The following is a 23,630-nucleotide window of genomic DNA, read 5'->3' as shown; positions in this document are numbered from 1 at the left end:
TTCCCACAAATCCTTATTCTGTTAAATTTGCAACCCCCCAGTAGAAGCTATCTGCAACATTTCAAGCAGAATGGTAAAAATTTTAAAAAGCTATGAGCAACTGGAAGTGAAGGTTAGAAAGAAAACACCTACAAATCTTGAATGAAAGTTCTCAACAGCACTTCAGCCTAACCTAATGCCTACAGCATCCTTAGATTATCTCAGCTCATAATAATCTTCTGAAAATAATTTTTAACAAGAACCGGTTGTTTGCCTTGGAATCACAGCTAAGGAAGTTTGTGTCCTTCAGCCCACTGATACCAGCAAGCATTAACACCCAGGAGTTTGTGTGAATGTTCCAAAGACCACGCATGCTGCATCTACCTCAAACGTTCAGAGCACATAACAGTGTAGTAAAGATTTATGATCCTTTGAAGTAGGCAAACAGCTCCGCTGACAGGTTTCTTATTCACTACTGTGGGTACTTAAAGCAAGTACTTGGTCTACACCACTGTTTAACCACCTGTTGAAGTTAAAATACTATTTTTTTTCCTCGAGTGTGTCAAATATTAACTCTAATATAGTTGGACTAAACCAAAGTTCCAGCTAGCACAGATGTCATGGTCATATATTCTATATTCTGCTGTCAAACTAATGACAATCAACACAGTTTGTCATGAAAAAAGCTGTTCAGAAGCTTCCCATTAGTAAAGTTGTCAAAAAGTAAAAAACCTCTATGGGGTAAAGGAAGCAGAGTGGGTACTTATGATCCTGTTCTTGAACTCTGCCATTTCTAATGAGCTTTCACAGGTCAGTTTTATAAAGATTTGTTTGGTAATTTAAAAAAAATTATTTCTCTTCCCAGAGCACAGGACTTCTGTCACCACAGTTTTGAGCAGTCTATATTAGTTCCCAGAGATGTAAAAGGTCTCTGCTAGATGCAGGCAGTGACTGAAGGATACATCCAGTCCTGTACATGGTTTTGGCCAAGCTGCTTTTCTCCACATCCACAGCTGCATTTAATACTCAGCACTTTCAGAAAAAGGAGGCTATAACCCATTTTATCCTTTTGTGAAACAGAAACAATCACTGCCATTCCTTTCACAGAATAGAAAGATTTGATGGATAAAACACCCAGACTTCTTGTGCATAAGCCCCTAGCATGTTCCTCCAAAAACTATGGCAAAGGCAGCCCAGTTAGTTCATCCTCATTTCCCAATTCTTCACACTCCTCACTGCAGTGCAAAAACTGGACACTGTGAAAGGAGGCAATACAGGGTTGCTGGTACTGCCCAGCCTGCCAGCTCCACAGATGCCACCAGCAAACACTGCTAGTCCAACAGCTTTCCAGGTGCTGGAATGGGCTGCCCAGGGAGGTGGGTGAGTCACTGTCCCTGGAGGTGTTTAAGAAATGTTGAGATGCTATACTGAGGGTCATGGTTCAGTGGGGAAATACACAGAATGGATAAAAACAGAAGGGTTAAGTTTAGTGAAAGACCATACCTAAATATACATGGCATTCACATGAAAGAATCTGCACACAGCCTCAAGTATATATGCACACATTTCTCACCTCCCATCTGTATGCCTCTGTAGTATGTTAGTATATTCTGCAGAAAAAGCATGACTTCCGTAAATGAATAAGGCCGTTAATGAAGAAGCCCATGCAAATAGAGAACATACAACAGGCTTCTCAGGACAGCCACTTCTTTGCAAATACAGGAGCACCATCTAGTGTTCAAAGGAAGGTTGAACACCTTATTTCAACCTCAACAATCAACTTCTGAACATGATCAGTAAGAAACCACCTATGTTTGCTATCACTCCTAATTACACTGCCTCCAAGTCAGTGAACTGATAAAACAAGATTAAAATGACCAAATTATAAAGTACATCACCGAGGTTGTGGTGATACAAAGTCCCTTCAGTGCTGACACCATGTGTTTTAGAGGAGTTTCAGAACTGTCTATTCCAGGACAACTTGCAGAAGCAACCTCAAGGAGCTTACCTCATAATGGAAATGTATTTATCTAATTTATCTATAGGTATTACTGTGAGTAAAAAAAAGAATTTCTACCTTATCTATGTGCTCATCTTATCAGGGGATATTCTCATTACACATACAAATACTCACTAGGCTCTCCCTAATAACATCCTGTAGAACATTTACTCCTCTCATCAATCTTTATGCTGGTTGTTTTTTTTTTTTTCCCATTTTGTTGACTGGGAGAAAACTCTTGAGTTCCACTCACCAAGAAGCACTCAAGCAAGGTGCCAACCTCACCCTAGGCACCAGCACATGCTGTTTCCATCTGCAAAAGGACACAGGTGTAGGCAAAACAGCTTTGGAGGATTAGGCCAAGCACAGTGCTCACACCCACAAAATAGTACTTTTAGTGATTATTCAGTGGCCAGAGCTGTAGATAAAGGTCAGTGTTCATGGAAATAGCCTCAGTGCTTCAGGCTCAACAGCAACAGGTGTTCCTTACTACCCCTGTTTTTCCACCAGTCAGCTAATGATTAACTGAGTATCCCACCTGGATGCAATAGAGCCCTGTAATTTTTTCAGGGGAGCAGAACCTCTATCTTTTGAGATGTTCAGGACCCAGCCAGACATGGCCTGAAACAACCTGAGCTGATTAGAACCGTTTTTAAAGGGGGGCAGACTGGGTAACACCAGCAAGTCCCTTGCAACCTAACTGACGATTCCATGCTTTCACTGTCAGTTCAGCTGCTTCTTGCTTAAGGGTCACATTCATCCTTCTGAGCTTCCCCAGATCCTACACAGAACTGTCGGGTTCTTACGGTAACCTGGGTGCAGACGTGCTTTCAAAATAATTCAAAGCTCTGATACAACATTTTCAAGTATAAGTTTTATCCACATGGAGGCTGCTTGGAACAACTCTTTTAATAACCACTGACTCCGTCAACAATTTTTTTTTTTTTAAATCACAAACTTTCAGTCAGCAACTTTTCTTTATGCTCCTGGAAACACTTCACTGAGCAATTCCTGAATTTCTTCACTTTGACAGTACTGAAAGGAAAAAAGCCAAATCTGTACAATTAGAATAGATGTGCCAGAAGTATTAAAAACTGCACCTATAATCCTGAAGGATCCTGACAATTCTGGGTAATAAAGGAGATTAAAATGGAATTTACCATTATGCAATGCTAGATTACTTTGCCTTTCATACCATCAGCTACTTCAGGCACATCAGTCAGAAGAGCTATCATTGCATCTAAAAATTACTTTTAGAGATGGCAGCTCCCGTGAGCCACAGCTGAAAGCTGGCTAGAGTAGGAGGCAATTTACCCCATGGAGTCAAATCTGTCAGCTTTATATATGTAGAACTGTATTTTATATAGCAAGTCCTGTCACAAAGATGGCAGTATCAAACCCAAAATGAGCTCCTAGAACAGTTTTCCACTGCTCAATCAGATACATCTCACAGGAAAGAGATATTCTTCTAGCAGTTTTCATTTAGCTCACACAGGGCCAAGATCGTTATTTTATCAGATATACCTTCTGCAGCATTCATAGCCTGCCTGCCCAAGAGAAAACTAGCAATACTAAGAAACATTCATTCAAAAAAGAAACCATATCATAACTCTGATGCTCATAAGACGACTCACCATGCAATACATTTTATTTTTCCCAGTGATGAAATGCTGCAAATGAGAGTTAACCACTATGTCAGGAAGCTTATGTTTGTGTCATGCCTGCTTAAAATGAAAAGGCTCAGGCCACTTTTTCTGCAGATGAAAAAAATCAGGGCAGTCACTCGCAATGAAACTCAACCTTGTTTCAAGGCCACAAAAGCAAATACAACTATTAAGAAAGTGGTTCTTGAGGGAAGGTTTTGAGTCTTTTTCAGGAATAGTTTTTTTAAAAAAAAAAAGGCTGTTTTTAAGTGCAAGTGTTTTCCAACAAAAGGCACAGATCTGCAAATGACTAAAAGTTATTTCATAAACGTGCACTTGTACAGTCCTATGAAGTGGGAAGTTTTGCCTGTTTATATGGTCATCTCTGAATGAGAGCTCTTTACACAAGACATCCCATTTTACCAGCTAATCCAGTACAGGTGAGATAACTGGTTTCTAAAGGAAACTCCAGTAAACTGAAGTCAAGTCTAGAGCTGGCCATGAGCTGGACTGCCTTCACAATGCCTTTGGCTCAAAATCTGATCACAGCAAGACACACTGGCCACCAGCAACCCAGGGCTCTGCAGCTGTGTTCTAGAGATAGCTGATTTACTACCTATTTTAGAATCATAGAATTAGCTTGGTTGGAAAAGACCTACAAGATCACCCAGTCCAACCATTCACCTACCACCAATAACCCCACTAAACCATGTCTCTCAATGCTATATCTAAACATTTCTTGAACACCTCCAGGGATGGTGACTCAACCACCTCCCTGGGCAGCCCATTCCAAACATCTCTAACATTCAAGCATTTCTTTTCTAATATTCATTTCCGAAATGGAAAGTAAATCTTTTCCACTGATGAATCAAAGCAGTTTTTAAAAAGTACTGATTTTAAATAACTACTCATTTTATTTAAAAGTTAAATATTTTTCTTCCCGTCTTAACCAAGCACTTCTGCGTTAATATTCACTAAGCTGGGCACGTTTACCAGTGAACTGAAAATAACAATAGACATGCAACATACTTGTCAGAAAATTTTCTGTTGAAGTGCACTGAACTGCCCACCACCAGATATAGTCAAGATTGTGGTCAACATGACACAACTGCAAGCTCAGACAACCTACCACAGGAGAGTCTACTCCATAGATATTTCCCCCGATTTTGCAGAAAGAACTACAGAAGCTGAAAGCTCAAATTCCACTAACCATGTGCTTCCACATCTACAAAATCAAGCTCAGATGACATCCTATTAGGCCAAGCCACCTGTTCTTTATACAGAAGATAGATTCATTGTTACATACTCTGCAGTTGTTAAAGCTATGGTGGGAAGAATATTTGTATTAGAGAACAGAGGGAAATTAAAGCATGCAACTGCACCTATGGACAGCCTGACTGCAATAAGGCTCTACACCTGCATGGCAAGCTGCTTGCACACAGAGGCTATTCTTCTCAGGCAAATGGTCAATTTCTACACCTAGAACGCTTTCCACAGACAGAGAAACAAACTCACAATTAACAAGAAATTAATATCTTCAAGGTGATGCTCCCATATGTTACTACATTTTTTTTCTGTGCCCATAGCATAATTAATAACAGATTTTTTTTTTTTTGAGATCCATGTTACAACTATCACAACCATAACTTATACTGACTACAAGCAACACAGTGCTATGAGTCTGCCAAGCTTTCTATCAGAAAATTCATTACTTACAGAATAGAATTAGGTTCCTGAGGTTAAAGCCTAGCCTGGAGAAAAAGATTTAAATCCATAGGAAAGAATCATTTATTTTTTAACTCCATCTTTCTGATAAAAAGATGTTTTGGAAGTGTATGAGTTGTATCAGATGCATAAAGTCATAGTGTTGAACCTTTAGAAAATATATCTATAACACAATGGAAAGGGCAGCAATAACAGCAGAGTAGCAAGACCCCAGACCACAGCAAGCAGAGATTTGCTCAAACGCAACAGGTGCAGACACAAAAATAAAGGAATACAGCAGCTTACCTTCAAAAGGCTACAGCTATGCAGGAATCCCTAGCAAGATACTTTTACCTCCACTGCCAACCCTTAAATGAGGTCTGGGAAGGGGTGGATCCTGGCTCCACCCCTTCCCGTCAAGCAGGTGCATTGGATGCACCTGAGCTACCCTGGGTTGGCCCTGCCTTCCTACCAGATGTTCAATCACTGCTTCAAGCCGTGACTTGGCATTTCTGCTACAGCATCCCACTTCCAGGATGCTGTGTACCTACCTCATCAGGTAGCACACTGTCCCATAATATCTGCTTTCCCAACATCTTCCTGCTATCAAAGTATTCTTACTGTATTTTAGGAAAACTGGAAGGAGGCAGAGTGCATGAGTGGGAAAACAAGCTGCTCTGAAGCAATGGGATTATTAAATGGGATTCCATAATACTTGAAATATCAGAGGAAATCAAAAGACTAGTTCATTGCGTTACAGGGAAAGTGAGTAGACATAACAGAATGCAGAGGAAACCAAAATAACAGACTTTCTTCTTACTGCAGCACTGACAGAAGCAAATAAACAGATTACAACCAGCAAGGTAACTTATCTGGTTTAAACCAGGAGACAGAACTACAGAACAAGGAAAGAAAGAAGAGTTTAAAGAAGTTAGACATACTCGTGTCAGCACATGAAGTGGTCCCTGATGCACTAAAGACAGCAGCCACAGAAACCTCAACCCACTCGTACTGTTGAGCACCCCTAGAGAACGGCCCCAGGAACTGGAGGAGAACAAGGCTGGGACAGCTCACTCAACTGCAGGCTTTGGAATATAACAGAACAAGTTATTAGAGAATCAGTGAGCATCTCTGAAGACAAAATTGTTATACAAAGTAGATAACGTTAATGTGACAAGAAAAATCCTGTCATGTCCATTTTCCCTTTCAGACACAGTAACTGGTCTAGGTAAATAAAGAAGATGCCACTGATGAGACATACTTGGCTTTGAGAGGACTTTCAATCTAAGTCACCCCATGTTCTGGCAGGTGGTGTAGGGAATTACAACCTACATTAAAGCGCAGTTACAACCACCATATGCAGAATTAACTAGGAATACTTCTCTTGCAAACTGTGAATCAATTTCAAGTGAGGTTCCAAAATGTTCTGTCACACAGCTGGTTTCATTTCATGTTTTATTTCATTGTGACACTGACAATGAAACAGAGAAGTGAACTTTCAGAATCAAGGCTCACCCTAAGCTGGGAGAGACTGCAGTTTGGTAAACGGAGCTCAAAGTGATTCTGATGATCTGAGAAATGGTCTGAAATTCAGAAATCCCATAGAGATGGCTGCAAATTACTACAGTGACAACCAAGAAAATAAGTTCAAATACCCAGGGAAAAGCTAACAAACAGCAAAAACACAGGGAAAAGTCCCTGAAGGTTACAGTGGATCGCAGTTGGATAGGAGAACGCAGCCAGGAGCGGGGAGAAACAGGGATCATTTGGCACCGTGAATACCTGAGACACAAGAAACAAGTATTCTGCTCTGGTCAGTGGCAGTGAAACCTCAGTTGGCACATCATATGCAGGTCAAACACCATATTGAGAGAAAACTGCAGACACAAAAAAAAAGATCTTAGCGCACATGAACAATGAAGGGGAAAGTACCAGGACAACAGCGTCTGTTCAGTGTGGAATAATAGGAAGAGATAAAATTGCGAAGTGATGATCTTCAAGCTCTTTAGCGAGTAAGCGACAGAAATGGATTCGATTTATACCCACCAAGCACAAAACCAGTAACCTCCTGCAGTAAAAAATGTGCAAGGAAACAAACACAACAGCGAGTTATAAAAATCATCATTAAGTCACGGACTTATGCCAAGAGACCACGCAGCCCTTGCCGCTGAGGGCTGCTTCCGCTGTTCCACGAAGGGGAACGATGCCCCGCTGCTTTAACCCCGAACTCCGAGCGAAGCGCCCACCCAGCCGAGCCCCGGCGCTCACCATGGCGGCGTCCGCCTCGCCTCCCGCGGCCCTGGCAACCGACGCCCCGCCCGGCGCTGGGCGCGAGGCGGTTCCGGCCGGAAGCGGAAGTCGGAAGCCGGAACCGCTGCCCAGCGCCGCTGGCGGAGGTGACGGGTGCGGAGTCTGCAGGCGGGTGTGCTGGTAACGTCTGGGGGCGCGTGCTGGGGCTCGGGCTCGGGCTCGGGCTCGAGAGAGTGTGGTGGAGTTGCAGAGGGTGGGCTGAGAGCTCCCTGCAAAAAGGAAAGAGTCTGGAAGGAGAAATCTGAGGAATGGAAACTGGAACTGGACGAGCAAGAGATGGAAGCTGAAGCTCAGCCCTCAGTGACAGAAGCAGCAAATGCCAGAAGTCTCGTATCTTTCTTTTAACTTTTCTGGATCTTTTTTTTCCATTTCTTTTGGCGTGGGCTTTTTACCTTCTAAATTATTTAGCGCTTATAGCTCACAGTAAACAGTGTATCAGTGTGCCACTGAACTGAACTTTAGAGGTTGTACTAGGAAACAGGGTAACCCAAGATTAACTTCACTTGCTGAAGATGCTTTTCCCTCCTCTCCTTTCCTGCTCAGGCTTACGTAGTTAAGAAGAGCCGACTGCTAGCAAGAAAATGACATCTCTAGAAAAAGGTAGGTGCTTGATGCGGTATCTGAGCAGACTGGATTAAAAGTTCTTTAACCTGAATTCTAAGGATTTATTTCTTTAGCTTTTAGGTAATCGTTCTGTGACTTCATTGTTGTATGACTTTTGTTTTTCACTGCACGAAATGAGCAGTTAATTCAACAAGATTTCCTAATGCGGTTTTGTCTGGAAAACCACGTTTGCCACTCGCGCGGTTAAATGCATATATCCTTGTCTGATAGTCTTCTCTGGTCTTTGGAAATTGCTGGCGCTGCTTGAATCATGAAAGTAGAGCAGTGTAATGGCAACACTACTGCGTTTTTGAAATCTAGCATTAGGATTAGGACAGAGGATGCAGGCCCATGGTACTGCCCGCAGTGTGAGAAATAACGGCAGTATGCATAGCAGTGTTGTAAGAAGCTTTCCTGCCGCACCGTCTGTGAGGAAACCTTGCTATAATAGCATTTAACTCAGCCAAAAACTTAGTGAGCTTCAGTAAAATGAATTTCAGGCAAATTCGGGAATCTAGACCAGAATGCAGCCTTGCTGGGAATACTGGGGGCTATTGATTAAAAATGAAGTGCAACTGACATGTTGGCTTTTTTAAACCTTTACTTCAAAACACGTCGTAGTCCTTAAAGCCTCTTAAACTTTTTATGGTGTTAGTAGCTATGTAGCTTAATAGCAGCTTTATATCAATGATTTTTAAATGGGACTGCTGTGATTTTTGTCAGCTTCCAAAAGCTGAAGTTTGCTGTCAGTCCATAGGTAACGTTGTCAAGAGTTTTTCTCCATAATAGTCTTAATCATATCTGCATCTAGCTAATATTCTGTGGAGGAAATTAATACAATTCATCAGCGAATGTGTCTTAATTAGCAACACACACTTGAGTAAAGGCTTTCTAGATTCTAATTTGTGCTTGATAGCTCCTGCTGCAAAGGACTGTTTAATGCATGCGGTGTAAAATTAAAACTTTCACCTTTGAAGTACATAAATGAAGGGAAGAGTTGCAATGACACTAAGATGGTAAACCTCTTCCACTATTTCTGAATTGTAGTTGACTATGCCTCGTCACCCATCCGAGGACCTGGAGATGGCATGGAAACAGAGCAGACGGGTGAATCGGTGGAAGTAAGCACTGGAGCCAGCACTACAAACCATCACGTCTGCCACAGCCCGCAGAAAAAGGCAGTCTCATCACTGAGTCCTGGAGTTCTGCAGCTAGGGCAGATACATGCTGATAAATCAGTAGAGGTGGAAGCTGTGCGTATATTAGTCCCCAAAGCAGCTATCACCCATGTTGTTCCAACTAAAAATGCTAAAGTAGCTAAATCGGCAGGACATAAAGGAGATGCTTTCTATCAGTCAGATGGGATTGCAGATCCCAAGAAAGAACAGACTGAGCTAAAAAATGCAATTGAAAAGCTAAAGAATTCAGAAAAGCGGTTGTTACAGGATAAAGAAGGTCTCTCTAATCAGCTGCGTATACAGACAGAGGTAAGAAATGAAAGGGTTTTTTTTTTCTCACACAGCTGAGCTGCTTTGGTTTATTTAGTTTGCTGATAAAATCAAAGATAACTACTATGACACCGAAGCTTTGAAACAAATCGTTTTCCTTTTGAGCTTATACAGAGTAGAAGTCTCTGTCAGCAGATAGAAATATCAAAGCACGAACCTGGGAGAAACGCACTGTAGGGCTGCAGGGAAATGTCTTTTATGAAAAAAGACTTTGCTCCTCAACGCAACGATTAGTTAAAAAAAAAAAAAAAAAGAGATCTCTCCTTTGGGTCCATTCCATTCTGGAAACAGAAACTGCACATATCAAAAAGTAACTTGCCTAAGTTGCACTGCATACAGAAAGTGTTTCAATCTATATTGGTAATGATCAGATAGTTTGGTCTAATTCTAGGTGAATCGGGAGCTGAAGAAACTACTTGTTGCTTCTGTTGGAGATGATCTGCAGTATCACTTTGAACGGATGGCTCGTGAGAAAAATCAGCTTATCCTAGAAAATGAAGTCTTGGGCCGGAACCTGTCTCAGTTGTCTGAACAGCTGGAGCGCATGTCTATACAATGTGATGTGTGGCGAAGCAAATTCCTAGCAAGCAGGTATTCCCACTTAAAGCACCATTTTTCTGTAGGCTTTTATTACATACACCCACTGCAGCACTTGGGAATGTGCATATATATGCAGAGGGCATATATACAGCTATTGTAAGACACTTACTATGAAGTTTCAATCAACTGAAGAGATATAAAGAAAGTAAGCTCCTTGTAAATCTCAACAGTTTTGCCTTTCAAAAGTGTTAGAGTAATACTCTTAAAATGTTAACTCCCGTTCTTGTTAACGTAAGAGAGGTTCTTATTTCTGATCAACTGTGTCCAGTTTAGGTTTTAAAAGTATCTTCAAGGACAACTGGCAGTATGATACAATCATCAGTTTGCAAAAAAGCTAATTAATTTTTCAAGGATCTACTAGAAACAGCAACTGAGAATGGAAGAATAGGGAGACCTCTTCATTAAACACTGGTTGTGTTAGTGCTAGGAAGCCTACGGTTACTTCTGTACTCATAAAACAATACGCTGCAAGAGTTACAAGCAAATCTTAAGCTGGTCTAAATGTCAGTCTCATTTGCCAAGGGATTAGACTTTTAACTCGCCAAGTGTAGATGATCTGTCAGATCTGCAAATAGTGTTAGGATTTTAATCTTCTACTGTACTCATATATAACTCACTGAATTTCAATTAGCAATGCTTGACGTATATTATGAAAAAGACTTACTGCTTCAAGGAAATGGTAATACACAGTCTCCACCATTTAAGTTGCTGATATTAAGCAGTTTTGACATATTGAGTGAATAACAAGCAGTTGTGATAGCACCATCCAGGCAAGCGTTACTGTCCTAGTTTAACTTGTTTCTTCAGCATTAATATGAGCCCTAAGATAGGGATATAACAGTAACACTTACATCCAGTAACACTTTTAACAGTGTGGAGATGTGCTCAAAGTAACACCTTTTCTATTGTAATGTTCTCATTCATTGAAGTCTCGGATTTCTTACTGGTAGCTGTTAGAATGCGTTCTGTTCTTCATATTTGCAGTATCTCAGGTATTGAAGTACCAGTTTGAGGGGTCAGTGCCAATTCTGTCACCATAGCACAGCAAAATATCACTAGGGCTTTCTCGTTTGCAGCTCTCGCATGCTTCTATCTGGTGCATTTAACATTTAGGTATTGCTCCATGAGAGAAGCCAAGCGGTAAATGCAGTCTGCAGCCAAAGCTGTCATCTTTAGAGATGACTGTGAAAAGATGTGATGATAGTGTACTTGCAAGAACCCTGTCAGTAAAACAAAATGTATTCAGCTTTATCTGTCAGGGTGTTTGTCCACCATGTTCACTTACCCATTTGTATAGAGTGGCATTAGATAGTTTAAACCCAGCAAGTCGAAGCATAGTTTTGCACTTGTGTTGACTGTAGTTGAACAGAAATTGCTCTTAATACATGTCCTTTGTAATTAGGTTGATATAGGCCCTGCATGGAGAAGGAAGGGGAATGGCAGCTTAATCCTTAGTCTGAGCTGATTAAATACTGTCTGCAGTAGAGTGAAGGTGACTTTCAAACCGCTCACTTAAATTACTAACTGGAGATTTCTTTTGCAGGGTCATGGCTGATGAGCTGACCAATACCAGAGCAATTCTTCAGCGTCAAACCAGAGATGCACAGAGTGCAATCCAGGATCTGTTGAATGAACGTGATCAGTTCCGTCAAGAAATGATTCATACACAAAAGTATGATTTTTCTAATCCAGACTACCTCTGCTAATTTCTCATTTCTGTCTGTTTATTCTGGGCTGGAGAAGAATCAAATAACTTTCCCTTACTCCTGTGATATTTAAATAAAAACAGACATGCTGATGATTAGTATAGCTGCTTTTCATTGTCAGAGTTGAAAGCCAAAGTAGCATTAATTCTTTCCTCAACATTCCATAGAGGTGTGAGTTCTTGGGGGTCACATGCTGTGGAACTAACATCTCTCACCTCCGCAGAAATGATGTTCAATCACTTACTGTCTTGACTTCAAGTCTCTTCTATCTCTTTCCAAAACTAACAGATTCTTTTACCTGCAATGATTTTTTTAGTCTGACAAATATCTTTTAATTTTTACCAGTATTAAAATTCTGCATTGGTGAGTTCTTGCCTTTGAGAATAACCTGCTTTGCCTCCTTGCTTTAAATACTTAAAAATTTTTTTGGTTAACATTTGACTTGTACAGCAAGTTTGGGGGAAAGAAGATTCCTCTGAAGCATCTGTGCTGATAATATGGAATATGAAAACCACTAGTTTTTGCCTTTCTCTGCAGGCTGCTGGAGGAGCTGATGGTTTCTCTTCAGTGGGGGAGACAGCAGACATACTATCCTAGTGCCCAGCCTTACACTACAACAGAGCTAGCGGCTGTGAACTGTAAACTAGCCAAAGCTGTAAGCTCACATCTTCTTGGAAATGTTGGAACTAGCAGTCCAAAAAAGACTTCAACGGCTGTGGAGTTTTGCAATACCCCTGCTGAGAAAATGGCTGAAAGGGTAAGAACCCTTCGTATAACTCAGTCTTTCAACACAGCACAGGGTCGGGGTCATGTTTGCAGAAAGAAAAGCCTTGTTTTGTGGCAACTACTTAATACTGTATTTAAAAATGGCTTGCGGGGGAGACATGCTGGATGGAGTTGTCTGGTGTTTAAAAATCAAAAACATGGAAGAATAAGCACAACAACGTAAATAAGATGTGTACTGTTGGAAATAAAGTTGAAAAACTCTGCTTTTGAGCAGAAAGCCTTCCTCGCTGTTACAGAAGGATAAATCCTATTAAGCTTAGTGGATAAATTTTCATTCTCAGCTTTTCCTTCCTTAGGTGCTGCGTGTACTGGATCCAGCTGCACGTACAGAAACATCAACAGAAGCTTCTTTTTCTGAGACTTCTCCCTCTTCCTTCCTTTCTACAAAGAAGAATATTGGAAGGTTTCACCCATATACAAGATATGAAGATATAACTTTCAATTGTTGTGATCACTGTCAAGGAGAGCTGATAGCCCTTTAAAAACACGGCTAATGTTTACAACTGCACATGTGCTCTTTCTGAAGAATCCCACGAGCTGGTGTTCAGCAGGCTTCCCTTTTTCCTGTTTCTTTCCATATGAGTGGGTTTAAAATTGGAAATCCTCCATTTTCTGCTCTTCTGCCTCTTGAAGTCAGGGACTGACAGGACTTCCTAGTCTGTGGGATACTTTACTGCTTTTCAGTTTGAAAAGCTACTTACTTCCTTCTACAAAGGCAAGACCAAAGACTTTATGCTGGTCTAATTTGTAGAGCACAGAGATCCCTCTGACTATGAAAGTTTGACAATCTTATTAGCAAATCTTAATGAATTCATCTTTAGAGGGAAGCAAAAGCGTAAACTATACCAAAGGAAGTGCTATATTTTTAAATAGTAAGAAATAAATAATCAAAGGTCAATAGAACACAGTCAGCTCCATGGTTCTTTAATATTATCCAAGGTGATGAACTGTCCTCAAGTTTATGTTCAGCCTTTTAAATTTAGACATAAGGAGTGTATGCAATGAGTCTTTATAGCTGTAAGTTTTAAAAGAGTGTGAAGAGGAGAAGAGCTTGAATGAACTCTAGCTACAACATATAAATAGTAACTGGTTTTAAATGGTTTCTTGAAAGCTGTGGAGTGATATTCTTGTATTTTCATGAAGGTGAAACAATGGCTTTTCCCTCTCATCTTCCAGAGTCATGCTGTTAAGCAGTCGATCCTCAGAAAAGAAACACTGGTACACCTCACACAGTGTTGAAAGCTGAACTAGCATGGGAGTTCATTCCTTGCCCACGGTCTTCCTGGGTGTTAGGGAAGCTGAAGATAAGCACTATGTTTGCACAAGTATTAGTAAAAAATATTTTTTTACTCTGATTGTGTTATTGTGATATAAGTTCAAATAAATACTCCTGCAGCTGACCTGCTAAATCCAAAGACAGAGGACATAGAGGAAACAGAGGAGGAAAACTAGAAGGATGCAAATAAGCATTTTAATTTTGTTTCGCTCCCAGATTTACCATAGGTTGTGTCTAGTTTAGGAAAAGGGTTTCTACAAGGGCTGCTTCCACACTTTTTTTCTTTAAATCTCATACCATGATCAGAATGTGTAAGTTGCAAGTTCTTGCTGTTCTTGGGCATGCTTTGGTTTGCATGAAGAATACAATAAATTTCCTTTGCGTACAAGTTACAATTTTGGATTTAATACAGCTCATTTCAGACCCTGCATTCTCTGCAGCTAACTTTGATTTAATCAGTCACTTCAGCGCATTCTCTATCAAGAGTTCCCAATATCAAGGTGACGGTTTATTCGAATAAATGTAGCAAACATGGAAATGTACACAAGGAATCCAACTTCCTTGATATTGGAAAAGGTCATAATTTACATTATCTTTCATTTCATGGAATAGAAAACTACTGAATATGAATGCATCAGTTTGACCCACAGAAATAAAGTTTCAAAAACTTGCACGTTCACATACACGTTAGCCTTTAGTAACCACTTCCCCTGAGTTAGAATAGTCCTCCAGCTGGGCCAGAACAGCTGGTCCACAGGCTAATAGAAAGTGGCAAAGATTCCAGAAAGTATTTTCCAACACCACGAGTTGCACACTCATCACAAGCAGCAATTAGCAATATCAATCCAGCAAAAATTCAACATTTTACATAATAATAGCCTGCATCCAGGAATTCACGGTGGAGTTCAGTATAAAGTGCCTTTTAAAGGAAATAGTATTTGCCACCCCACAAACAGATCTCGCTCTCGTGTAGATTTGGTCAAACCAAGATGATCCCTGAGTTGTGCATAAAAGCAGGCTTTTCAATAAAATTAATTATAAATAAGTAGCAAAACCATTAATGAAGGGGACTGTTAAACTTGCTAGAAAGCTTTAAAAACACCACAAAGTCAGTAGCTATAAAGAGCAGTAGCTCAAGTCATAAAAATTAAGAGGGTTGTCCCCAGCAACTCAGTGGTTACCTCCAAGTTTTCAACTGTAATTGTCTCTGAAGCGAAAAGATCTAGGTTCTGAACTAATGCTGTGGATGTTCTGCATCTGTTTTGCTCTTCTAGCTTCTAATCTAAGCTGCCTTGCTGTCTCTTTAGCTGCCAGTTCTTCCGCTCGCTTTTCTTCTCTCTTCCGTTTTAGCCATCTGTAGAGAGAGAAACACGACTGACAGATAAAATTGAAAGTTTTATTTCATCCATTCAGAGGAGGCTTGGCCTCATTTAAATAGAGCCACCTGGTCCTGCAGAATTAAGGTGTTACGGCCAAGCCTATCTGTCCCAAACATGGGAGGCGCTGCTTCATCCCAATACTCCCGGTGCTGCACCCACGTTTCCCTATGCACTCCCCCTTTTTAAATTAAAAAAAAAAAAAGGTTTTAACAGATTAACTTTCTGCCTGTTCAGTGTACTGAATCTGCACAAGACTGCTGTACAACTGGCAAAAAGGGATAGGGAAGAAGGATCTTCCTTTTTCAGCAAAAGCAGTTTGCTAGTTCAGCTCAGGCTCTGACGAGCTATTTCACAACGTTGAACAATACGAAGGAATTGATATATTTTTGCTACGGTATAAGTTAATATATTTATGTATATATATACACACACATATATATAATAGCTAATATATAGTAATCACAAAAAAAAATGATCAGCAGTAACAACATACCACAAAATGACAGTCTGCGTAGATAAACTATGACATTTTCAAAATGGATTCCCTAGGATTCTACTCACTCTTTAAAAGCTCTGTTGCATTCCTCTGTCCTTGGAAAAAATGTAATTCCCTCTGCTTGCTGTCTCAAAATTTCTATTTGCTTCTCTTTCATGTGTTCTTGGTGCTTTTTTTTAAGCCATAACTTGAATGCTTCTTCTGGATTTCTGTTTCTCTCCTATTTAAATAAGACATATGCACAAGGCTTATCATTAAACAACCTTTATATTAATCATATTATAATTTTGGAGCTCTGCTGGCATCTCCCATCGACATTAGAGAAACTTGTAAGCAAATGTCCATATGCTATCTGTCATGGAATAAATACATGAGAAAGCATTCAAAGCAGCATGTTATAAAAAATACAGAATTTAGCATTTCCAGCTTGTTGTTGGAACACAGAAGAACTTCAGAGCATCTGAATCACTATTTTCTGGTCAGGTCACATGCATTAGCTGATTGCCAACAAGCTCTGATGGTATGGAATAAATTTCAAAGGGTTTTCTGGCCTGTTCACAGCTGGGCTCAATCAAGTCATCCAGCTGCTAAAAAAGGGCATCACTGTATCTCCTGTGATTTTATTGTGTGAATAAGTTCACATATAGAGCCTGTATGACACCAGCCAACTTGCCAGGCAGAACCATCAAGAACATGCAGGTCAGTCTAGCTCTTCACTAAAAAAAGATTCCCATCACTGTCAATTTTCATAGACTTAGCTAAGAAAACAGGTTTACAAATGGAACCAGACCAGTAAGACTCCCAGTCCTACATTAGGGTGACCTTACCTTGCTGTTCAAGTTTTCTAGCTCCTTTGCGCGACGAATTCGCTTTTCTTCTTGCACTTGTTCTTTCTTCTTCTGCAACCAAGCTCTAAACACCATCTCATTCTCCCTTCTCTTCTGTTCTTCTTGTTCTTTTTTCCTTTCTTCTTCCTTGTATGAAATGAAGAGCGAATAAAATGTTACTTGTTAAAATGATTGCCTTAATCTGTGAAGGCCTTATTGTCCCAATGGACAATAAATGAGTAATTTGAATTATATCTTACAAAAATATTGATTAAAAGGGGTAACCAGACTGCAGCTAGTTGGTACAATCTTTAGGAAGAAACTAGTCCAAGCACATCGCTGGGGCTTCAGGTTACATATAGATACCTCCAGTCTAACTGCTTTCTGTGATTACCATCATTTCCATGACACATCTCAACTCATGAATGTTTCAAAAGCAACAGGTCAGAACTTTCAAATGGTCATCTGCCCAGCTGAACTGATTTGAAGGCAATCACAGTTAACTGATGCATTTTAAAAATTAAAGAAACTCTCTGACTTGAAAGGCCACTAAATCCAAAAGAATATTTAACTACTTATGGAACGCTGGCACTACCTTATTAATAGGGATTTTTTTCTGTGCATGAAGTTGTAATAAACTTACTTAGGGATGTGTCAATAGCTCAGCACCGTTCACAAGTTCACAAAATGAATTAATGTTTACAAAATTGAGAACTCTCTTCTTCTAATTATTAATCACACTGTAGCTAACAACTACGTACAGACAGGAGAAAAGATTTCAAACAATGCTTCAGAAAGCTGATGAGGACATTTTACCACATTTTGATAACCCCACTCATTGCAATAGTCTTCTTGCAAATAGATGATATCCTCCTACCTACACAGACTGCAGACAGTTTCTACTTTACTGAAAGAAACCCACCCAAAATGAGGCAGATGGAGTCCAATACTGTCAAGAATGTTTCATGCCTATGAAAAACATCAAGCGTTTGTCCTCCTTCATGAATGAAGAAATAAAGTACTACATTCTTACCTTCTTCATAAATTGGCCAACAGAGATGTAGCGCGCACACACTGTTAGCCTAAACAACTACTTCCTTTAAATGTGTGAAGTATGTGGTCAAGAGATCTAGACTTCTCTGTACAAATAAAACACATCAGTAACTCTTCACATTTCACACCCCTCATTACTGACCTACACCTCAGCAATCTTTTCAAATAAAGCAGGCTAGAGCTATTTTCATGGATTGAAAGGCCTTTGAAACTACATAACCAGCTCATTTAGAACATCATGGCACAGCAAATTGGTAGATGCTTCCATGACCTTTCTATTCAAACACTGACCTTAGATTTAAAGCACCTGACTGAAACCCGAGAGGAGTGTGAACAGTTTGAGTAGAATCCAAACGACCTGTCAGGTCTCAAATGAACATTTTTAAATATGACCATTATTATGCTCACTCACATAGAATTTGTGAATTGAAATGTTGCTCTTAAAAAAAATCTTTAACTCTTAAGTAGAAAAACAGGTCACAACATACATAGCAAGCTACCTTTTCCTTTTTGCAATTGTATCATCAAAGTGAAGCAAAGCAGCAGTGTTTTTAAAGACTCCACTAAAGATTTAAGAAGCTCCTGTTAACAGCTGTCAGAAGCTGACTCTGCTATTAAATGTTTTTCTGAATAAGAAGCTGAGGAAATAATTAAATTTTGAGGGTATGTACGTCCTCAATAGATAGTGATTTGATTTTTTAAAATACACTTTCCCCCCACACACACTTTTTAAATTGCCCTGTATAGACACAAGAATAACAACCTCTGTCCTGGGAATATTTTCTTCCTTTCAGTATTCAATCACAGAGAAAGGGAAAAAATTCCACTTGGCAACAAACTCATTAAGAAAATTGACTACAACACTCGCCCATACAAAATCTTCATAGGAAAAAAAAGTATCCTGTTACACTATCATTCAAGGTGTTATTACCTGCATGCATCTCATACAACCAACAAGGCATGCTCCTTTTCAATTCTTCCATACATATTAAGTGTGTGCACTCCTTTGTTCATAGTTCCCACAGTCACTGACCCGCATAAAGTCTTATTTTATGACTAAACACTCTCCCATATGATAGTTGTCTATTACCTGCTTCATCAGCATCCAAACGTACACCTGCATGACTGTGGTTATGTTAGCTTTCTCCACAGATTACATTGCAATGTAGATGTGATACCATGTACAATGTTCCAGCAAATAAAGGGCTTGCAATGGAATGTAGAGGGAGCCAATAAGCAAAAACTGTGAGTACAATAAAGCAAAAGAAAGCCTATTTATGAGGGATATATTAAAGAAATATTTAGCTTCTCCTGTGAGCAAGGTATAATCCTATGCCATTATCTGTAACTCTGTTGGGTTTGGGTTTGTTTTAAGAAAAGGAAAGGAGTTTTAAGAGATTCTATACAAACTCAAGAGAATTAATATTATTACTGCCTCTTTTATCACAGAGGAACAGAGTAAATGCTGTGAACATGTGGCCTTTGTGAGGCAGAGGAATGTGATGGTCGCTGTGATCTGCTTGTTGCCTCTGTACCTTTACCTCTTTCCTAAGTTTTTCCTTCCTTTGTTCTAACTGCTTCCGTAGTTCTTTTTGTCTGGGAGAAAGGCAGTAAGTGGAGCTTCTCAAGGGCACATTTGCAGACTGCACTCTTGGCGGAGTCTTCCTTTTTCCCAGACCTCTTGCAGCATTGATAGCAGAATTTGGGCGATGTTTTGGGTTAGACGGAGGCTTAGGAAAAAAGGCATGCTCTTCTGCAGCAGGAGAAAAAGAATGTATGCCTGGTCTTACTGGACGTACTTCCTTCCTTCGAGAGACAGCGCCAGAAGAGCTAAGGTGTGAAGATTTTGGAGATGTACATTGAGTTTCAATATCAGTGAAAGAAACACTTATTGGGGGCAAAAAGCCCTGGCTTTCAATATCACGTAAACTCAAGAGTTCAAACTTTCCATCTTTTTCCACTAGGACTTTACCATTCTTCTGTTCTTCGTTCTTGCCAGCATGTAATGAAAGTGATGCGCTTTCAGGTCCCGTTTCATTAGAAATATGCAACTGAGACAGCTTAGTTGAAACATCATCTCCTTCTGCAAGGTCTGTTTTATCAACTTCAGCATCTTCAAGAGGAGGAACTTCAAGATCCACCAACGTATCCTTAAATTTTAATTTCCGCTCTCTGTTCTCACCCACAGGAGCCTGATTCTCCAGGAGTTTGTTGGCTTCCTCAATCTTTTCCAAGACATAACGCTTTATTTCTTCATCTGCTTCCTCATCCAGTTCCTGTTGGTTTTCCAGCTTGGATTCCTGCATGGAGCATTCACTATCAGTATCAGAAACCTGGTCTCCCTCTTTCATGTCAGACCTGGACACCAAACTTTCTTCCACGTGGGGTTTCACTTTCACATCTATGCCTTCTTCTGAAAGCTCATCTGGATTTTTTTCCATTTTCTCACAGTCCTCCTCAAAGGTTGCCACAACTTTAACATTTTTTCCCTCAGTGTCACCTTCTTTCTTTTCAGGAGTCTGAAAAAAATAAGCTATTTATCTCAATTTATTATTTCAACAAAGAATAGTATCCAAGAAATAGAAAAGAAAGAGTGAAAGAGGGAAGCAGTACTAACCACATATATTTTAAAAGAGGCTATCAAATAGAGAAAGTCTTAGCAGATAGCTTTTTTGGCACTAATAACTAATAACATTTTCTTAACTAACCATGGCTTGAGCACTGAAGCAATCAGTGACAATGTGAAAACAGAGCAACGTGCTGCGCAAGTACTCAAAGGAGCCTGCACTGAAAGCAGAAGCACTTTTGTACCAAACATATTTTCAAGGAATACTTAATTTTTTGTTTTAAGACAACTGTAAGCAAACTAACCAGGTCACTGGATTAATTTTTGCTGTCATTCCAAATCGCCTTTCTTGTCAAAATTCAGCGAGCATACCAACACATCTCAAACCACACTGAACTTTGTGCTTAGAATTCCTAATATATACTCTTTTGGCCTTCTAAATAAGAAGACTAGCATTTAATTTAACAAATACCTCTCTTCCACCAAGGTTTTCTTTTTCCTCTTCATTAATTAGCCATTCAAGGTCTTTTTCAAAGTCATCCTCATATTCTTCTCTTTCTGTTAAATCATCCATGTTTGCCAGATCACCTTGGTCCTCGTTTTCACTCATTTTGGTGCTGTGGTAGAGTACTGCTATGAAAGAAGGAAAAATCATTTTAAAACTCCAGCGACACACCAGCACAGAACATGGCTATCTCCCATGGCATCCAGATTGAATTGGTGACCAGTATCGGTACAGCCATGTAAGGCAGTGCCACAGCAGCTCAGAAGCAAGGATTTAAAAATATGAATGGTTTTGGCCTTTCCAGCTCTCACTAGAAGGAGGAAGACTTGAGTCAAAACAAGGCAAGGTGACATAGCATCTCTCTTACAGACTTTAGAACACACAATCTCCTAATTGGTATTCTCCTTTTTTAACAAAGAGTTCACTATTTTTTCATTTTTAGAAGTATTATGAGCTTTCACTGCTCCCAGGTGTGTTTTACATCCTAAGTGTTGCTCTTTACCTACCTGCCCCCCTCTCCTTTAAATAAACTGTAACCTATTTAAAGTTACATTACAAAGCTGTGGGATTCACAAGTTCTGGAAGATCCATGCTGTGGCTTAAAAGAGATGGAGTCATCAAAAAGCTTCCAATAATGAGCTATTAAAATGAGAAGACATTCATTGACTGGGCAGGAGCCTTCTGCTACCATCACCAAACATGTACAAGCAGCCAGCATTCACACCATGTTACCTCCACTAATACCTGGGGTAAGGAAGTCATACAGACACCATGTGAGGCTGCTGTAAGAAAGATTCCGTTCTGGTTTGAATGGCTGATGAGGGTAATGATGGGAAATAGTAGCCAGTTAATCAGGCTGGATATAGTCAAACTCATGACAAAACTGAAGATGAGCCACCAAAAAGATAAAATCTTTCAAACGGTCTTTGGACTGTACAGCACACAGGCACCAATGGCTCTTGTTGGAAGCCAGGGTGCCCGCCTGAATCACTCACTCGCATCTAAAGACATGAAAGGGTTGAAGGTGTGTGGAGACACAGACCAGACAGCCGATTCTGTTCTTTTTACAGCGTTAGCCACTCATCATTCATTCCCTAATTTGTTTCTAATTGCTTATAGAAGCAATATAAAAGGAAGCTGTTCAAAAGTTCCTTTCCTCTTTCCGCCCTCTGCTGTAACCTGGAAGTTGCCACTTCCACATGTCTCTCTCGTATAATGACTTTGCATCCTTACAAAACAATAGAAGATCTCTACATGAGTGTAAGCACACGGCAGCACAACATGGGGTGCAGGAACTGGCTCTGAGCCTGGATGGCCCTGGAGTGGTGGGACAGCTCTGGCTGTTCGACCTGCCCTGCTGTTCCAGACAGGAAGGGTTGCACCTGGGCTTCCCACTCTGTCTAAGCATCTTGTCATATGTTTTGTAACATCCAGAATCTGCTGCTTAACCTCCTGCAAGCTTTTATTTTATATCCAGATGAGCATTATTGAGTTCTCAGTTATGTACTCACACAATCACAGTTCTGACTCTCACAACTCTGTGTTCCATGCTTGACAAGAGTGTTGCTCTTTTAGATCTCGAAATTTAGTCAAGATTTAGTTACAAGGAAAGAATAGTTATAAGGTTTGGTACTTTTATTGCAAGCTTGTTCATATACAATCTTTATGAAAGCTCCTTATTGTTTGAACCATACTTTGTTCAAGGAAATTTGAACATTTTTTATTCCCAACTCTCATTTCTGTTTAGCTACCATTTGCTGGGATAATCACTTATTCACACCAGGTTACTCTTGAGTTAAAATTTTCAAGGCTTGTTCTGATTCTTGTCTTGACTTTCTATGCCACATCTATTTCCCCTCACGTTTTACACGGACTTCTTCTCACAAGAGACACAAACTTTTTTGCTTGGAAAAGCCCCTTCCCAAACTCCTTTGCCCTGGGTAGGACACATACCTAACAGAGGTTACCTTACCCTAGGACATACTCAGCAGGAAGAACTATTTCTCCTATTCTTCTTTATAACTACGGTTGAGCAGTTTTAAAAGGTACAAAACTGAATTGTGCCTTAAAGAAAACACATTCATGACAATCTCTGCTGCTTAATAGTGAACACGTTTCATATATTTTCTTATGACGCGTATAACAAAGGAGGGTAGTGTAAGTTAAATCTCTTCTGTCATAGCATTTTGTAGTCGTGGCTGAAGAGATACTGTCAGTTCAGTTTTATGACCTTGTTCCAGAAGATCCTGAATCAGCTCCTGATCTGTTCAGGGAATTAAGAAGTAAGAATTAAAGCGCTCAGCTTCAGGAGGGACCAAAAGTTTTTAGAGAATCTCAGGTCTTCAGTTTCATAGAATAGTTGGGTTGGAAGGGCCCTTAAAGCCCATCCATGTCCAAGCCCCCACCCACCAGTTCAGCTGCCCAGGGCCCCACCAAACCCGGCCTTCAGCACCCCCAGGGATTGGGCACCCACAGCTTCTCTGGGCAGCCCATGACAGTGCCTCACCACCCTATGTGTGACAAATTTCTCCATAACGCATAATCTAAATTTAGTTTAAAGCCGTTACCCCTTGTCCCATCAACGGAGGCCTCTGAGGCCCCAGGCCCTCCCCTCCGGGCCCAGCTGGTACTCAGCGCGCGGCCCGGCCCGGCGCGGCACCGGCAGTGTTGCCATGGCAACAGCGCCTCCC

The 23,630-nt window shown here is 40.3% G+C and overlaps 3 protein-coding genes and 1 long non-coding RNA gene across 8 annotated transcripts in view; 1 reads left to right on the top strand and 3 right to left on the bottom strand.

Moving 5' to 3' along the window:
• Nucleotides 1-7,682, bottom strand: part of NME7 (NME/NM23 family member 7) — a 90,545-nt gene extending 82,863 nt beyond the window's left edge. Inside the window, exons 1-2 of one of the 2 annotated variants that reach the window (XM_021399423.1) lie at nucleotides 7,594-7,651; nucleotides 7,108-7,202 (exon numbers count right to left, since the gene is read on the bottom strand). Coding sequence is in view for 1 of the 2 variants with exons in the window: in XM_021399413.1 (XP_021255088.1) it covers nucleotides 7,594-7,596 (3 nt within the window). In the remaining variant the exon portion in view is untranslated. Of the gene's footprint in view, nucleotides 1-7,107; nucleotides 7,203-7,593 lie in introns of both variants that reach the window. The other variant, XM_021399413.1, reaches the window with a different exon arrangement.
• On the top strand, nucleotides 7,671-13,741 carry BLZF1 (basic leucine zipper nuclear factor 1). 2 transcript variants are annotated; one of them, XM_021399400.1, is made up of 7 exons: nucleotides 7,671-7,755; nucleotides 8,179-8,235; nucleotides 9,286-9,725; nucleotides 10,138-10,337; nucleotides 11,890-12,018; nucleotides 12,590-12,809; nucleotides 13,135-13,741. In XM_021399400.1, exons 2-7 carry the CDS (start codon nucleotides 8,217-8,219, stop codon nucleotides 13,318-13,320), a joined length of 1,194 nt encoding a protein of 397 aa, XP_021255075.1. In that variant the 5' UTR covers nucleotides 7,671-7,755; nucleotides 8,179-8,216; the 3' UTR covers nucleotides 13,321-13,741. The 2 variants fall into 2 exon arrangements, with proteins under 2 accessions (XP_021255075.1, XP_021255084.1); XM_021399409.1 differs by lacking the exon at nucleotides 7,671-7,755 and adding an exon at nucleotides 7,762-7,960.
• LOC110399916 (thiamine transporter 1-like) overlaps nucleotides 14,288-23,630 on the bottom strand; it is a 25,149-nt gene continuing 15,806 nt past the window's right edge. Inside the window, exons 4-8 of one of the 3 annotated variants that reach the window (XM_021399364.1) lie at nucleotides 20,908-21,068; nucleotides 19,405-20,388; nucleotides 16,817-16,963; nucleotides 16,055-16,209; nucleotides 14,288-15,468 (exon numbers count right to left, since the gene is read on the bottom strand). In XM_021399364.1, coding sequence (XP_021255039.1) covers nucleotides 15,306-15,468; nucleotides 16,055-16,209; nucleotides 16,817-16,963; nucleotides 19,405-20,388; nucleotides 20,908-21,068 — 1,610 coding nt within the window. In that variant the 3' untranslated portion in view covers nucleotides 14,288-15,305. The remainder of the gene's footprint in view (nucleotides 15,469-16,054; nucleotides 16,210-16,816; nucleotides 16,964-19,404; nucleotides 20,389-20,907; nucleotides 21,069-23,630) is intronic. The other 2 variants (XM_021399373.1, XM_021399383.1) reach the window with 2 other exon arrangements.
• Nucleotides 22,555-23,630, bottom strand: LOC110399945. Its single transcript, XR_002439483.1, has 2 exons — nucleotides 23,508-23,630; nucleotides 22,555-23,203 (listed from the first exon to the last, which is right to left on the bottom strand). It is a non-coding gene; the product is annotated as an uncharacterized LOC110399945 (long non-coding RNA).

Source organism: Numida meleagris, chromosome 1 (genome assembly GCF_002078875.1).
Source record: "Numida meleagris isolate 19003 breed g44 Domestic line chromosome 1, NumMel1.0, whole genome shotgun sequence".
Taxonomy (NCBI): Eukaryota; Metazoa; Chordata; class Aves; order Galliformes; family Numididae; genus Numida; species Numida meleagris.
This window is presented reverse-complemented; position numbering and strand designations above follow the sequence as displayed.

What these genes read in the sequence shown, in the direction of transcription:
- BLZF1 (XM_021399400.1), top strand. An exon ending in GAAATGATTCATACACAAAA is followed by an intron (nt 12,019 to 12,589) that starts GTATGATTTTTC and finishes CTTTCTCTGCAG; the next exon opens with GCTGCTGGAGGAGCTGATGG. An exon ending in CTGAGAAAATGGCTGAAAGG is followed by an intron (nt 12,810 to 13,134) that starts GTAAGAACCCTT and finishes TTCCTTCCTTAG; the next exon opens with GTGCTGCGTGTACTGGATCC.